The following is a 15,265-nucleotide window of genomic DNA, read 5'->3' as shown; positions in this document are numbered from 1 at the left end:
CAGAGAGGGGGGAAAAAGGTGCCGAGGGAGCTGTCATCGTCAGAAAGTACAATAGGTGGTTCCAGAATAATGCTTCAGACAGTCATAATCTTTTCTTGAAAACATTGCTCAAAAAGCCCAAGCCTGACTAACTTTCCAAATGGCAAACACTGCTTGAAAAACAGGCATGTAAATTACAAAATTACTTAGCATCCAGTTTCTCTGCTTGTCTCTGACAAAGGAGAGCATAGTCATGTCTCAGTGTAGATGCTGCAGCTGAGATAATCTTATATGAGCCCTCTCCTGCCCAGTCACAGCCATGTCTACAGAATGTCCCAGGAGGATTTCAGGTAATACCCATGACTCCACCTCTCTTCCTATGTCTGCCTGCTTTGGCCAGTTGCCCCAGAGAAAACAGCAAAATTCTGTTTGTTCCTGGGTCCTGCAGGAAGTAACACACCTTCAGAGACAAAACACTATCTCAAGGTTGTTTTGGAATACTGCCACTGTATGCCCATGCAGCAAACCAAAGCAGGTCTCAGATGGACATGTGCTGTCTCCTGTTCTTTGTGCTCACAGCCTCCCCAGGAAGGAGGATGGGGACAGACTGAGGAAGGTGTGTCACACTCACCCCACTCTCAGGCACTGTCAGGACATGAGGAAAAAAAATCACACTGAAGATTTTGAATGAAGAAATTGTAAGCCCAGACTTTCCCTTCAGTCAACAGAAAAAAAAACCACCAAACCTGAGCTCTCTGCTTCCTTATGCCTGGCACGCTGAGGTGAAATGGATACATCAAACTGATTCCAACTTCATCCCCATCACTGCTGTCAATGAGAGGTGGTGAGAAGGGACCAGGATTAATCCTTAGCCTATAGCTATGCAGTACAGCTCCTTCAATAATTTGTAAGGCAGCAAGTCTGTTCACCCCTAAACCCCTTGAAGCCTTCTGTGGTGGCATGCATGGGCCTTACAAAGAGCTGGAGACAAACAAGGACCCTTCCCTGGCCCTTCAGCTGCAGATCTGACTGTTCAACAGTGGGTCACTGTTTTATCCCAAGTCCTGCTACTCTCCTGAAAACATCCCTCTCCAAAGGGACTTCCTGGTCAGTGTTAAAGTCATGGAATTTGTGTTCGCCAATGCAGGGCTATAAATTTCACAAAAAAAAACAAAAAAAAAAAACCACCCAAAAAAAAAAAAAACCACCAAAAAAAAAACAAACCAAAACAAAAAAGCATGAGAAAAGTCACTGTTTTTAAGATCTGTTGTCATACAACTACCATTGTCACAAGGGACAGGAGAAGTGCAGTCTGAGGTTTTACAAAGCTCCCACACAGGGGTGTGCATTTTTTGAGGGAGGGGGAGGCTGTCACAAAGATTGCAGAAGCTGGAATCCATGACATTTTATTCATATTGTTTCAACTCACTCACCCACATGCCCTCAAGGGATGGTCTGTTTTTTAAAATTGCTGTTTCTGCTAAAAACTGCATGGTGTGAATTAGTGTGGTTAGATGCTCCTTTCTTAAAAATTTTTTGGATCTCTACTATTCTTTCTCTCTGCCATACAGGTGTGAAAAGAAGAACTTTTCCTCTGTATGCAAAACCTTGTTTTCTTCCAAATTAATTCAAATTAAATTCAAGAGAGTAATTTGTTGAAGTCAGTGGAGTAATACCTGTATAAAACTAAGTTGAGGTTAAAAATCAACTGTTGACGTGGCTGTTTTCGTAATTTCTTCCATAGCATCCTCTGTCTGGGTACTGGAATAGCAGACAGAACAGCTAGAGCAAGGTTCTGGAACAAAACAAATCAACTAAGCAAGAGGAACTGAATTATGCAGGGAGAAAACTTATGACCATTTTTTTTTTTTTGCTTGTTTTATTCTCACCATTTGTAGTGAGTTTTGTAGGGCAGTTTGCAACTCTTTTAAGAATTTCAGTCCAGATGGTAATTTAACTAGGCAGAGGATCAATTGATAAAACTGTGATTAGATGTCAGCTCTTCAGCTGAGCAATTTCCATGGCCTGCCTTAACCTATGTTTAGTCTAACAGATAAATGTTTAGAATTAACCAAGATTGCTGAAGTGAAAGTAGTATAAAGGGAGTCTTAGCAAATCTGGTCAACCCATAAGGATTTCCTTGCTTTTAGACTTCAGCTCCACATGTTTTGCTGAAGTTCTACAGCTTAAATTGACAATACATTACTCATGCATTAATCCATAAATTTAAAGTAAGAAACATAATCAGCTCAGAGTTTTGCAGTGCTGCAACAGTGCAAGGTATATAAATACAGGGCACATGGCTTGGTGTTTTCAGCACTAATGGAGTCAACCAAAAGGGTCCTTGAAAGATCAAGTCAGCCAGTTTCTCTCTTTTCTTCTTCCTCTCCTTCAACAAGGCAAGACATTCAAATGAATCATTCCTTCACTGATTATTTCACTATTACATTGATGAGAGAAGGATGCAGATAGGGTCTTGCCACCACTACAACAATGGGGACACAGCTTGTGCAGCTTCAGCAGACATGTATCAATGGATTGATTGAACCTACCAACTTCAAGTGGTTTTGAAATTACAGTTGGTGATCTCTATTTGCAGTTCAACCCAAGAGCACCTAATGTTTTCAAAACAGTCCAGTTCTCTTTTACCAGACAGAAGAAACATGTTCCTGTCATGCTGTTCAGTGTTAAAAGACACAATTCCCTGATAATCTCGATCCTTTGGTATAGTTGAACCTAGTGGGGCAGAAGTGTGAGAGAGGCAAGAAGCAAGAGAAGAGGTGTAAATAAAACAGGAATTGAGAGAAAGCAAGAGAAAGACAAAGCTTTAGTGTAGCCAGGAGCAACCACATGGAAAATGGCTAAAGAAACCAAAACACAGCTTGGTACTGGTGATGAGAGAGACTAAATGAGTTTTTCAAGTCTTGCCAAGAGAACCTACAGAATAACCTATTTAAAGACTCAAACTTGCATCTTTTCTTAAAATATAAATAGGGCAGAAGCAGCCAATTCCTACTTGGCAGGTAGCGTCCAGAGAGTTTACGTAACACTGCAAAAAAATAAGCAAGCACCTATTTAAGAGCAAACTGTTCTTTTACCCAACATGCAAACAAATCAAACACTTTCATCACAGGCTAAACCCTTTTTAGTGTCAGCTGTGAGTTCTCTTGGTGTTGTAAAGCACCACAGGGCACAAAATCACTATGGTATTTTTTGTGTTGGTTGTCAACCTCTGTTTGCTGGAGATTTGAAAAACAGACGAGACATGTAGCACAGGAAGATCTGAGCAACAATTAGCAGCCCTTAACAAAAAAACAAATCTGTGAAATGCATTTTCTCTCTGAGAAAAAGACTGTTAACTCTCTGCAAATACTGAGTTAGCAAAAATATGAAGGATGTAACTTAGTGTTTGCTGGTGAGGAAAGGTGAGAAGAGGAGAGGAGAGGACACGACACTTTGTTGTGAGGTAAATGGAACAGGAGCAAATGGGTTTTTTTCATGTATCTGGTATGGATTACAGTTCATCAGCTCCAGAAGGGGGTTACTTGGTCTTGGCCTCCTCTCGTGAATTTCTTTTGTTTACTTGGGTCACTTCTCTATTATTTGAGCCTAGATTATATAAAAGGCAGATCTACAAGGCTGCATTTGTTTGCTTTCTCAACTCAATATATTATGTGCAAGTTTATATGTATACAGTGTATCTTATTAGATGCTGTGTCCTGTTTTGGTCTGTTCTCTTCTGATTTATTTTGAACTCAAAGACCATAACTGCAAGTGCCTTCAAACTTACAGATACTTAGGCTACTGGGGAAAGAGCAGAAAAAAAGTGAAATGCAGCAACCATTACTGTCCAACTTCATTACATTCATGCCTTGGAAGAATAAAACAAAAAATGTACTGGAATTTAATCTCCTCTGAGGGAAGAAACTGAAAGCAGCACGTTTGCTAGAAACTGCGCATATTCAATCCACTAAAATTCAAGGTATGCAAAATTTAAATGCCATCTAAAAATGGACACTGAGAAAATTTACAGATATGGCACCAAGGAAAGCACATTTGTTTGGCTGTATTCTTGACCTATGACAGCACAATGCAGGTAGAAAGCAGATGTTGAGAACACAGCATGCTCCCAACACTGGGGGCTGTGTGGGATGCACAAGATTCTGACAGTCTAATGGCAGGGTCCAAGCTGCAGCAGGGGGGAACAACTATGGCATGGGTTGCAGTAGATACCACTGGACATCCACAGAAGAGTCTTCTCAGCATAGCTAAACTGATTTACTGATATCATTATTATTATTTCCGTCACAGTCTGGGTTGGAGCGATGCAGTAGCAATTGGCACTTTGAATTCTGAATCCCCTCAACAGATCCCAATGACAGCCTCAGGCACAGCAGTGCCAGGAACAAAAAAAGAAACACCAGTATATACACACTGCATTTGAAAAAGAATCTTATTCATCCTTTCTCCAGCAGTGCCATCTTGCTGCTGTAAAAACAAACCAGGTAGTAATGCCTGAAGGAGACATGTGCCAATTGTTTAAATCAGAACCAGAGGTGATGCTCCTTTGGGAGCTGACAAGGGCAAGCCACAACAAACTCCTGGGATTTCTGCTCCCACTGCAAAACCTTCCTGGCAAAGGGCTGAGTTACAACATGTGCTTTTCATACAGAGCGCTTATTTCTGACTGTAATTTAGCCTCTTGGCAGGAGATGTTCGTACATATCAACTGAAGCAGCCTTGCTCATCCATATCAACCTACACATCCTCATATCATAGCAGCAGCACAGCACACTCTCTGTTTCCAGTGGCCTCCCATGGATCACAGGACAGATTTGGTCAATCATGCCTATGTCCATAAAAGCCTGCTCCACAAGGGATGCTTTCTGACCTTTCATACTGTTGAATTATAAAATCCACAATAGAAGAGGTCTCTGTGGACATTTCTACGAAACCATCCCACTACTTTTATATGAGAAGGAAAGTTAAAACCTGTGGAATAACACCAGTGCTAACTGGATATTAAAATAACATATAACAGTAATGCTTATCACATATGGGAGGAGAAAAGAAAATACCTGAATTATCCTTTCAAAATTAGTACTGCTCTTAATAAAAAAAAAAAAAACCTAGGCCATGAGACTACTAATCTTATCCATTCACTAAGTTCTGCAGAGGAGAAAGGAGAATACAACCCTTGGAGCAGATTTTCCTTGCCTTCTATTTAAGAGGTTGCTAAATTATTGAAATTCTACATTAAAAATATATTGCACTCTGTCTAGTGAGTGATGGAACTGCAATGCATAATACAGAGAGAATGTAAGCTTCACAATACATGCACATGAAATGACTTGCTGATCTAAAACAGTTGCTTCCTGCCAACGTGATTTCAAGAGAGATGAGGAGAGAAAAACAAGTTACAGTGTAATGCACTAATGATTGAAATTTGTAGCTGAAATTTATACCTCTAAAGGCATTTTATTCACTTATTTTACATTATTCAGGTAAATAATATGCAGTGAGTTAGTAGAAAAGCAAATAAAGATCAAGATGGCTCCAGAAACTACAAATATTTTGTCTTAGCCTACTTCATACCATGTGTCACGGCAACATTATGGAGCAAGACAACACCATTAAAACAAAGGAGTCAATGGTGATTTCTTATTCCTCTGCCGGGTATCTTCTATACTCAGCCCAATGCCTTGATAAAAAGAGAGAATGGGAGCGGATACAGCCAATGGCAATGTGTCATTGTTAGAAATCTGGTTGTCTGCCCACACTGCTGAGAACAACAGTTTATCAGTAAAATTTGAGGATGCTGGCAGCAGAAATTCAACCAAAATGACAAAGAAACTTCCCGAATATATGATTTGACTTGCCCACTGTTACAGTCAGCCTACTTTCTTTAATATGGGGAGGAAATATTGTACAACATGTAAAAATTTTGGATGATTTACAGAATTTTTTCTTTGTGCAAAACTTTCGCATCTGTTGAAATCTCCAGCTGTTTCACTGGGCTGCTGCTGAACTTGCCTTGATCGGTATTCAGAATCTGTTGTCAATCAATAAATTAAATGAATGGATAAAGCATGTTCTAGGGAGAGTCCAAGGATTCACTGGTGAAATGCAGTCTTTACCAGCTGCAACTTGGCTGAGGCCAAGGGGTTCATTCAGCTTTTTAAGATCTTACAAAACCGTTCACTTTCTTAATCCCAAAACAGAGTTCAGATCCAAACCAGGAATTCTTCGGTGGTAGTGAGGGTTTAGCCATGACATGTGACATGTCATTGACTAACACATACCTCCCTGAGGTACCAGCTCAACATAGAGGGACCAGCCTGCACCCTCCTTTTCAAATGGGAAGCCCCAAGCAGTCACCTGCATGCTGCCACACAGACTGTTATTAGTCTAGCTTTGCTGGTGATATTACTACAAAACCTCTGGGTTTGTGTCCTGTGCTTGTTGGCATCCCTGAATGCCCAGTTACTGCATGGCTCAGGGAGGCAGTTCAAACATGCTGTCACATGCCAAGATGCAGAAAATCAGTTTTAGTTCCTGAACAACAGCTCTTATCATGGAGAAGGTCATGAAATGCAGTTGGCTACTCTGTGGACTGGAACCTTGAAGGCAGATTCCCCCAAAAGGTCAAGAGTGTTAAAGATATCCAAGAAGACCCTCAGACCTACTTGTCTACTTCCCTGCAGTGTAACAAGCAGTGCTGAGGCTGATCTCAGTACCAGTGTTCAGAGCAGGATTTAAGCTACGACAGGCATAAGAGCTCTGCGAGAGCAGTGCTTATCCTCACGTTGCAGGACAGCCCAGTTCTGGCAGACTTGTCAGAGAAATAGCTCAAGGAAAAATATCCTTGTCATGCTGCCAGTGCCAGTGTTAAACTAGGTTAATTGTCAGAGAGATGCGGAGGTCGGCCAAACTTGCAGCATACGGCCTGTGTGGCTTAATGTCAAACAAGAAACGAGAGGCTGCTGCTTGTGAGCAATCGCCGACCTCCTGCAACTCCCACCACCTCATTCCTTCCTCTTACCCCACCAGACATTGTGTGCTTTGCCCTCTTTGGTCCCCATTCCAAAGTGGATTACCTGTGTAAGTGTGAGCCTCCAAGTGGGGTAAAAGTTTGACCCCTCCGTGCTCCTGTTAGGTGGGCCAGGCATGTAAGCACCCTTCTTTTGAGCAACTTACAGAAAAATCAAACATAATCGAGACAAAAGTCATTCATGGAAAGAAACCTTTCTGCCAACCATAGTTGTTGCATTGCCTTTCCATCTTGGCAGGGTTTTAGTGTTTTTTTGGCTGGCTCAGGCTTTCCTTTTGGCTACAAAATGTGTTTGTAGATATTGACACTGGCCAATGTCAGCCTTTTCCAAAGGTGTGAAGAGCCTTGAGAAAACAATCCAGAAGAATAAAAGGTCCAATTCTGATCTCAAGTGTGTGTAGGTAGCTATGAATGGAGTAAAGGTAACTTTCTTGCATGCATAGAAGGAAATGAAGCAGGATCTTTCTCAGTGTATAACTAAAATTCCTTAAATAAATAAATTTTCCTTACACACAAAATTCCCAGGCAGAACCAACAAATTCTTAATGCTCTCATGGGTTTTTGGTTTCTGGAGCTCTCCTAGACAAATTTATTTCTGCACCTAGAATCACAGGGCTGGGGAAAAATATTCTAACCAGTAACTCTTAATCATACCACAAAAACTCAGCACACTCCAACCTCTGCAGAGAAGCCAGGAGGGTTATGCTGGTGGGGAAAGGTACCATTTCTGTGAGAGGGTGGAAGAATGTGGGGCAGAAACCCAGACCCCACTGTGCTGCTAAAGGAGTGCAATTAATCTTTGGCTGGAGTTACCAGACCCAGACATTTACAGTCAATTGAATGACAACTTTCTGCTGCACTCCTATGCTAACATAAAACATTCTTGAATGCAACACAATATTTAAAAAAATTCATTTTGGGCACTTCAATACTAAGAGTTAAGATTACAATTGTTTTTGTACTTTTGTACTTTTAACAATAATACAGCATATTTGCAGTTCACCTACATGAGATTCTACTTGGGGGCTATTTGGCCTTATTTATACTAACATTTCAAGCTTTCCTGTGCAAATAAAAGGCTGGAAATAGAAAGGAGAACAACAGAGGCAGGACCAAGCCACAAAAGAGGAAGGTAATAAACAAAGGTAAGGACCAGAAGAGGTGTGAAGCAGAAGACAGAAGGACAAGGGAGAGAGCTGGAAGAGAGGGGTTAGACTAACTGCAGTGAAGGACTAAGCTGAGAAAGGCACACTAGTAGGTCTTTGCAGGATATTTTGGGGTAGAGCTCTGAATTCTGAAGGAAAACCAACTCCACGTCTGGCCCCTTTGTGAAGCTGCAGCATAGGGGTGAAGCTAGTAGTAGCCCTTGACACACTTATGCCTTTTTGTTTTAATTCACCTCAGTTCTACTTTCCAAGAGACATCCAATTCTAACACCCTGGAAAAGATCCTCTGAATTTTATCTCAGTGCTCTTTGTCCTGGCTATTTAATGTAGATATCCTAAATATTTCATTTATATTTTCATTCAAGAGTATTTCAATTCAAGCCTTGCTTTCCAGCACTTTCAGCTTTAATTAGCCTCACAGTTTAGCTTTGACACAGATTTCCATAAACATTGTTTTGCACAGAGTAAGGAGGCCACAAAATGTGGCTTTTGCAGTGGACTAACACGAGCCCAAAAGGTGCTCCAGGCTTACCAATTTTGTCATGAGTATTGCATGTCCTGCGCTCCCCAGCCTCTGTGTGGCTAATTTCACAAGGAGAGACTTGAAGCCAGACACAAGTTTCCCTACTGAGTTGAACAGAAATTAAAGAAGTTAGCTGCACAGTTAAGTTCAGCTCTGTAAGGGGGATGGGAGAGTGCACCACATGGTTTTTATCATAAAAAAGATGTGCTCAATGGCACTAGAAGACAGCTGGCACCTGCATCTCTTCTTTTTAAGTTGAATAAACAGAGACACTAAATTTTACTGGTTATTCCAGCTCAAAATGCTGATTAGAAGTTTAAGAGAGTAGTTATTGTATAAAAGTTATATTGGGAAACTCGATCCAGTTAATTTGGTGACATTCCTTTGACTGTTTCATGCAAAGCTCAAGAAGAGTAAGAAAAAAATACGTACTTTTTTCACACGTGGGAGTAGGTTGTGCATTTCCACCTAACAAACAAAAACTTTTAAAAAACAATGGCTTGATGCAGATTAGTGGGGTAGATCTAGCTGATGTATTACCAGCAGGGCCTAGGGCCAGGAGCTTTTAATCCTTTGAGGGAAAGAGTGCCAGCAAGAGTGGCTGCCAAGGACTCCCCAGCGCTCGACCTGTGCTGAGCACACGCAATGACCAGCACCATCCCGGGCACTCGCTCAGTCAGCATGGCCATGTGCTGAATTGGGATAAGGTTGAGAACCACTCCATGCTGTCATGTGTTTGATGTCCTTAGGGAGACAAGGTGAGGTTATTTATTGCCTAGTCTTGCAATCTCCTTCCCCTCGATTTTATTTCTAAGTGGCTCTTTGAACTAAAGGTACAGAAAATCCTGCTATTGAGAAATACCCAGCTGCACAGCTCATCCTATGAAGTGAGAGAGATAGCAATGGTGTTCACAGTGCCACCAGGTCATCACACTCAGGAAAACCTCCTAAGAGTGACCACAAGCTGCTTCTCCATCCACATAACATATTTTTAACCAGAGGGAATAACATACCTCAACCCTAAAGAATGCTGGGGCAAATATTTCCTCTCCGAAGATATGTTAGATAAGAAAGAAAGAGAGCAGATGCCTTTCAAAGCCTTTATGGGTATATAAAGAAGAAGGCATGGACCCTGGGGTAGGGTTTCCTCAACTCCCATGCAGACTCTTACAATGGTGAGAGACACTGGGCAGGTATGGCTACATCAGACCATCTCCCAGAGATTCCTCAAGGTAGATCTCACAGATTTCTCTTGTTCTTCTGTCAGATGTTTCCATGGGCTTCTCCTCAAGAGGGAGAACCTGGACTAACCACATGCTGCTTTTCATGATTTGGCAAAGAGCAAAGATGGGAACAACATCTGTGTCAAGATCTTTGCTAAGGGAAGAACAACAGACGATAGCGAGGGAAGTGGTTTTAGTGCAGATGACAACATCAGGGGACATGTATTTGCATCCTGGGAATACCTGTAATTATCAGACTGCTAATTGAAAACTAAAGATAGTGGCACCCAATATCTATCCCATAAAGTGCCTCTACAAGACATCCACACACCTCTCTTTCCTACCTGTGTGGCACCCAGCTGAAATGCAAAGGTCTGGCACAGCCTTTCCCCAGCTTCGTTTCTCTTCAATTCTCCTAAAATCTGTTTATTTCTTAGCTGGACTCCAGGGCCTGCCTCTCCAGATGGGTTTTGTGCTATGCTGTAATCCCTATTCCCCAAGTAGCCCGTTCCACATTTAGGAACAAAAATGCCCTGGAACAAAAGCAAACCTCAGCAATGCAATACAAATAACATAACCTTTGAACAGAGTAGAAGGGAAGAGACAGATTGTGTGAGAGAGAGGGCAGTGTGAATCCTAGCACCCTTATTCTTCCTCTTGTGGCAGCACCAGTGATGGTGACTGCATCCCCCACTATCCTCCAGTTCTTTCCGTGTTGCTAGCAAATCCATCATCCCACTCTTCCTTCTCAGCTGGTATCTCTGGTGGCTGACAGCCAAGAAAATACCAAATCCTGACTGAGGCCAGTATTTGTACTTGTCAGCAATCAAAGATGGTGCGATAATGAAAAAAAATGCTTTCTGCCTACTATGGTCTAGTTTAGAGCTATGGTGCAAGCCATCAGGGCAAACACAGCAGGGACTCTTCAGGCAGCTGTGGGGAGAGATCTGTGAAGTTGCTTGTTTGGGGCACAAAAGTTCTGTGGCAGTTAACCTGTGGTCCTGGGTGTCAGGCTGTCCTGGACACCAGTGGCTTATCCATTTCTCTCATAAAACTTTGCATTAAAAATGTCCAAGTGCCCAAGCAACTGAAGTAGCAACCTGTAGGTCATAACATTTGTATAAACTGATTAAACAGGACTGAAAACAGTTTTTGTCCTTTTCTTTCAGCTGCTGTTCTTAGAAAGGACCTTGAATCCATCCCACTGATCAGTATATCAATGCCTTGTGCAGCATCCAGCGGCATCCAGAGGCTACACGTGGAGGAGAAGCAGAAATTCCTGAAAGAAGGTCAAACTGCCTGGTGCTCTTTTGGATTGTGTCAGCCCCAGTAAATCCCACTTTCTGTTGCCCTGGCCAGAGATGAAGGGGTGTGGGAGGCCCTAAGCACTGGCTCCTGGCAGCAGGATGCCAGATAGCATCCAGGGCTGGGCACTGGAGAGGGGATGTGCACCTCCCATTGCTGACAACTGAAGATGCACGTCCAAGCCCCAGCCCACACCCACTCCATTAGAACAACTGCCGACATTGAGCACAACTAACATCTCTGTGGGTTAGAAGGCTAAATAAATAAGAGATGAATAGCTACCGTGCATCATAGCCCTTTATCCTGGGAGAATCAGTGAACCTAAATTCCCCAAGAAAAGCAAGTAGGCTGCATCTGTGCCTGTGCTCTGATTAATCTCATTGGTTTGTTTTCCTGGAAACTAGATGTCCCAGATGCCATTGTTTCCATTATAAGTGTTCATCTGCCCTGTTTTGAGCTTGATTGCTCCTGTAGCCTGCTTAGCTTAACTGTTTTTTGTTTGTTTGTTGTTTGTGGTTTTTTGTTGTTTTTCTTTTTAATTAACATTCTTAAACAAAATGCCAGTAAATTAAAATGAGGACATAGCTGCAACCCTCAACACTAGATTTGTTAAATGTTTAAAAACACCTACAGCACACAGAAATCCTAAGCTGTTGTATGCACTGTGACTAAATTATTAATTGTTGCCGTGCACATCAAACAAGGATTTCAAAAGGGGACTTTGTGTTTCTGCAAAACACTACTATTTTTGTCTGACAGTAGAGACAAAATAATTTGAAAATTAGTCTCTTTGGTACTAATCACAACTGTTACTAAAACATTCCCACTGTAGGCATAATTACAGTCATTTTTCGCTTTTGAGAGAATTAGACACTTAATTCATTATCTCAACGAAGATCTTGAAAGTTTACAATTGTTAAAATACAAACACATAATTAACAAAAACATAATGAAATAAATATCTATTTCTAGTCATAAAAGCTCCACTAACTAGTACAATAACATTCAAGTACAAATTAAAGCAATAACATTTACAGAAGATATCATAGAATATTTGTTTTATGGGTTGGAAAGACCAGCTATGGGGTCGTTTGAGGTGGGTTTTTTAAAAACACAAAGATATATGAATGGATTGCTACAGTTAAATTTGCTTTACAGAAAAAATAACATTCTGCTGTGGGCAAAAAACAGAAATACGGGAAAATTCTCTTCTGTCTCAAGTGAATTATTTCTGGTGAAAGGCTTCTCAGCGTTTTGCTACAGGCATGCAGCTTTACACACAGAACATTATGTATGTACACAGACAGTTCTCTACTGGGGGTGTCTATCCTGATGCCCTCCCCTATTCCCAGCTCCCCACAAGGCTATTTACAGGAAATAAAGGGAAAACACAGATTTGGAAATGGAAATAAACCCCAAACTAACAAACACCTTAAACATCGGCATAGAAAAACAAGTTGATAAGGATAAAAGCAGCTTCACTCAGTACGTCTCAGCTGCTTCCAGAGCAGAAAGCAATGGGGACGTACTGCTATTATTAGCCCTCCGGATGGGAAGCAGCACAGTGTGAAGCTGTTGGCAAGACCTTGCAGGATTTTCTTTGCACGTATGCACAGGCACAGACACACAGACAGACAGACCCCCCAAAACGCTCATGGCGAGCCCCTTCCCTCCACTCAGGTGAGACAGACAGACAGAGAGCACGACGCTGGCGCGACTGTGCGTACTCACAGCTCGGAGTACAAGAAGTGCAGGTTGCCCACATTGTCTATGTAGTTTGCAGGACTTAGCCAAGGTAGGACCAGTAACAGGAGAGCCTTCATTTTCAGTGCAGTGCTGGCACTGCTGCTAGGTTTCCTCCTTCCCACCGTCTCTCTGTGCTGGTGGGACACACAACGAGAAGCTTTCGTGCCAGCCAAGCCCCTTCTAAGCAAGCCTTTCCATTTCAACGCAATGGTAGCACATTATGAATCGAGCTTAAATCCCCTAAACGAAGCTACACTGCAAAAATCATTGACCTGTAAGAGGATTACTCGATCTGACTCTCGGATGGGTAGATGTGAGGGTTTAGGGACAGCACAGCGTGGTTGGCGAGACAGTGACTTATGCTGCAGAGGAGAGCGATGCTCGGGGAAGAGACCTGCCTCCTGCAGGATTCAGAGTGGTTCTTCAGAGGCAGCTGGTATGTTTACATCACTGCCCACAAGCAGATGGGTTACGAGCTAAACTGCATCGTGGAAGGGTGTAGCTGTCTGACAAGGGGGGGAAAAAAATGCCCCCCGTGGAGTCTTGTAGCAGGCGATATCAGAAGACCACACCTTTTTAAAGTAAAACACTGCAAAAGATCACAGACAAGTGCTGGCTGTTTGCATCTCAGTCTGAATTCCCCAAATCCAGTCAGATGTTTTTGTACAAACATAAATCATGTAATAATCCAAGGACATGTCTCTTCTCAGGGTTTCTTTTGAAGGATGCAAGAGCAAACATTTTAAATAAGGATGCTTTCAGTGGACTGCTCCATGGTAACCGGTATTTTTAAAAAAATGGTAAAGTTCTCTCATCAATTACAAAGCATAAAACAGCAAGCTCACCTTGTCCCATCAGTGACCTCATCTCTGACCAGGGCAAACTTTTGTTTTCTCTCTCAGAACCAGGACTGGTCTGAACCTGAATAATGCACGTAATGTGAGGACTGCTGACCACCCTGGTGACCCTAGTACAGTCTACTTTAATTTATTCACTGGGAACACAATAATGTTCTGTGGAGATACCACGTGGGCTCTGAACTGTTTTCACTGCAGACACCAAATATTTATGATTATTATTGTATTTGTTTTATTAGCAAAGTCACACATTTCCCCTTCCCTCTATTGATTCACCAGAGTTAAAGAAAACAGCATCAGCTCAGTCTGTTTAATCTGTCCCCAGACATGACAGAGCACAATATCTTTCTCTTTGCCATTAATTGGAGATGGGGTGGCAAGAGAGCTTTCTCCATTTCCAACAATTAGATTAGGCAGAGGCATAAGATACCTTAGATGATAATTAATTAATGCTGTGCTTAAAAAAAAATAAAGGTACTGTGCAGTGCCTGCAATCACAAGGATGTAGAAGTCCACCTTTAAGGATCACTCGGAATGTTCCCTCCCTCAAGTATTTCTTCCCTCAAGTGGGAATGCTAGTGAGGTTACAGTACCTATCCCCTGTAAAGTTGAAACCCCCAACAGCAGAACTTCCCTGTTTCCAGTTCTCCTGTCTCTGCCCTTTGGCCTTAAGGTAAAGCAGCCTTCCCATCCATTCGGAGGAAGGAAAATCCATGTCATGAGTAGCAAAGAAGAAAATGTCCAGCCTACGTAGCAATGCTGTGTACGTCATTACTTTAAAGGCTTTACGGTAGGAGGACCCTACTCCATCTCTCCAGTCTTCTGCTCCTGAGGTTTGCAAACCTGGGAGCTTGGTGCAGGGAACCTAACACAGGGAAGAGGGAACAGCAAGAGATAGTGGGAATATGTTACCGAGATAGTTCTTTCTATCTCTGCCTGGGCTCAGGGCAAGAAATCCAGAAGCACAGGATCTTGAAGATCCTTGATGGGAAGATCCAGGCCAAGCCACTGACATTCAACAGTAAGTGCTGGAATAAAACCTGCCAGGTTTTACAGGACCAAATCATTGTTTATAGCACTGGAATTCTGTAAAATATGTAGTGAAGGGTACCTTTACAACCACCTTAAGGAGAAGAAACGAAGACATTGGAGTGACTTGCATGTATTCACATAAGAGAATCAACACTAGAAATCAAAAGTTGTGCTAGCTGTGTGGCTTTCATGTAAAAACCAATATTCCAGTTTGCTTACTTATTGGGGGTAAATTGGGAAAGGATGTCCTGCTAATTTTATGGTCACAGCATCATAATGTCAAAAAAAATGAAGACCAACAGGAAGGTCTATATCACATTAAATTCACCTAGATATATATATAGCAAAGGGCATATGCACTAGGGTTTCATGATTTTGTGGTT

General features: G+C 42.0%; 1 protein-coding gene across 5 annotated transcripts in view; it reads right to left on the bottom strand.

Moving 5' to 3' along the window:
- The window catches only part of LNX1 (ligand of numb-protein X 1), a 79,492-nt gene that overhangs the window by 49,080 nt on the left and 15,147 nt on the right, over positions 1 to 15,265 (bottom strand). Inside the window, exon 1 of one of the 5 annotated variants that reach the window (XM_015624384.3) lies at positions 12,979 to 13,475. The exons of 3 other annotated variants lie outside the window; for them this stretch is intronic. In XM_015624384.3, coding sequence (XP_015479870.1) covers positions 12,979 to 13,070 — 92 coding nt within the window. In that variant the 5' untranslated portion in view covers positions 13,071 to 13,475. Of the gene's footprint in view, positions 1 to 12,978; positions 13,476 to 15,265 lie in introns of those variants that run through there. One more of the 5 variants, XM_015624385.3, reaches the window with a different exon arrangement.

This window comes from Parus major, chromosome 4 (assembly GCF_001522545.3).
Source record: "Parus major isolate Abel chromosome 4, Parus_major1.1, whole genome shotgun sequence".
Classification (NCBI taxonomy): domain Eukaryota; kingdom Metazoa; phylum Chordata; class Aves; order Passeriformes; family Paridae; genus Parus; species Parus major.
Note: the sequence above shows the minus strand (reverse complement) of the source record. Positions and strands in the feature narration are given on the sequence as shown.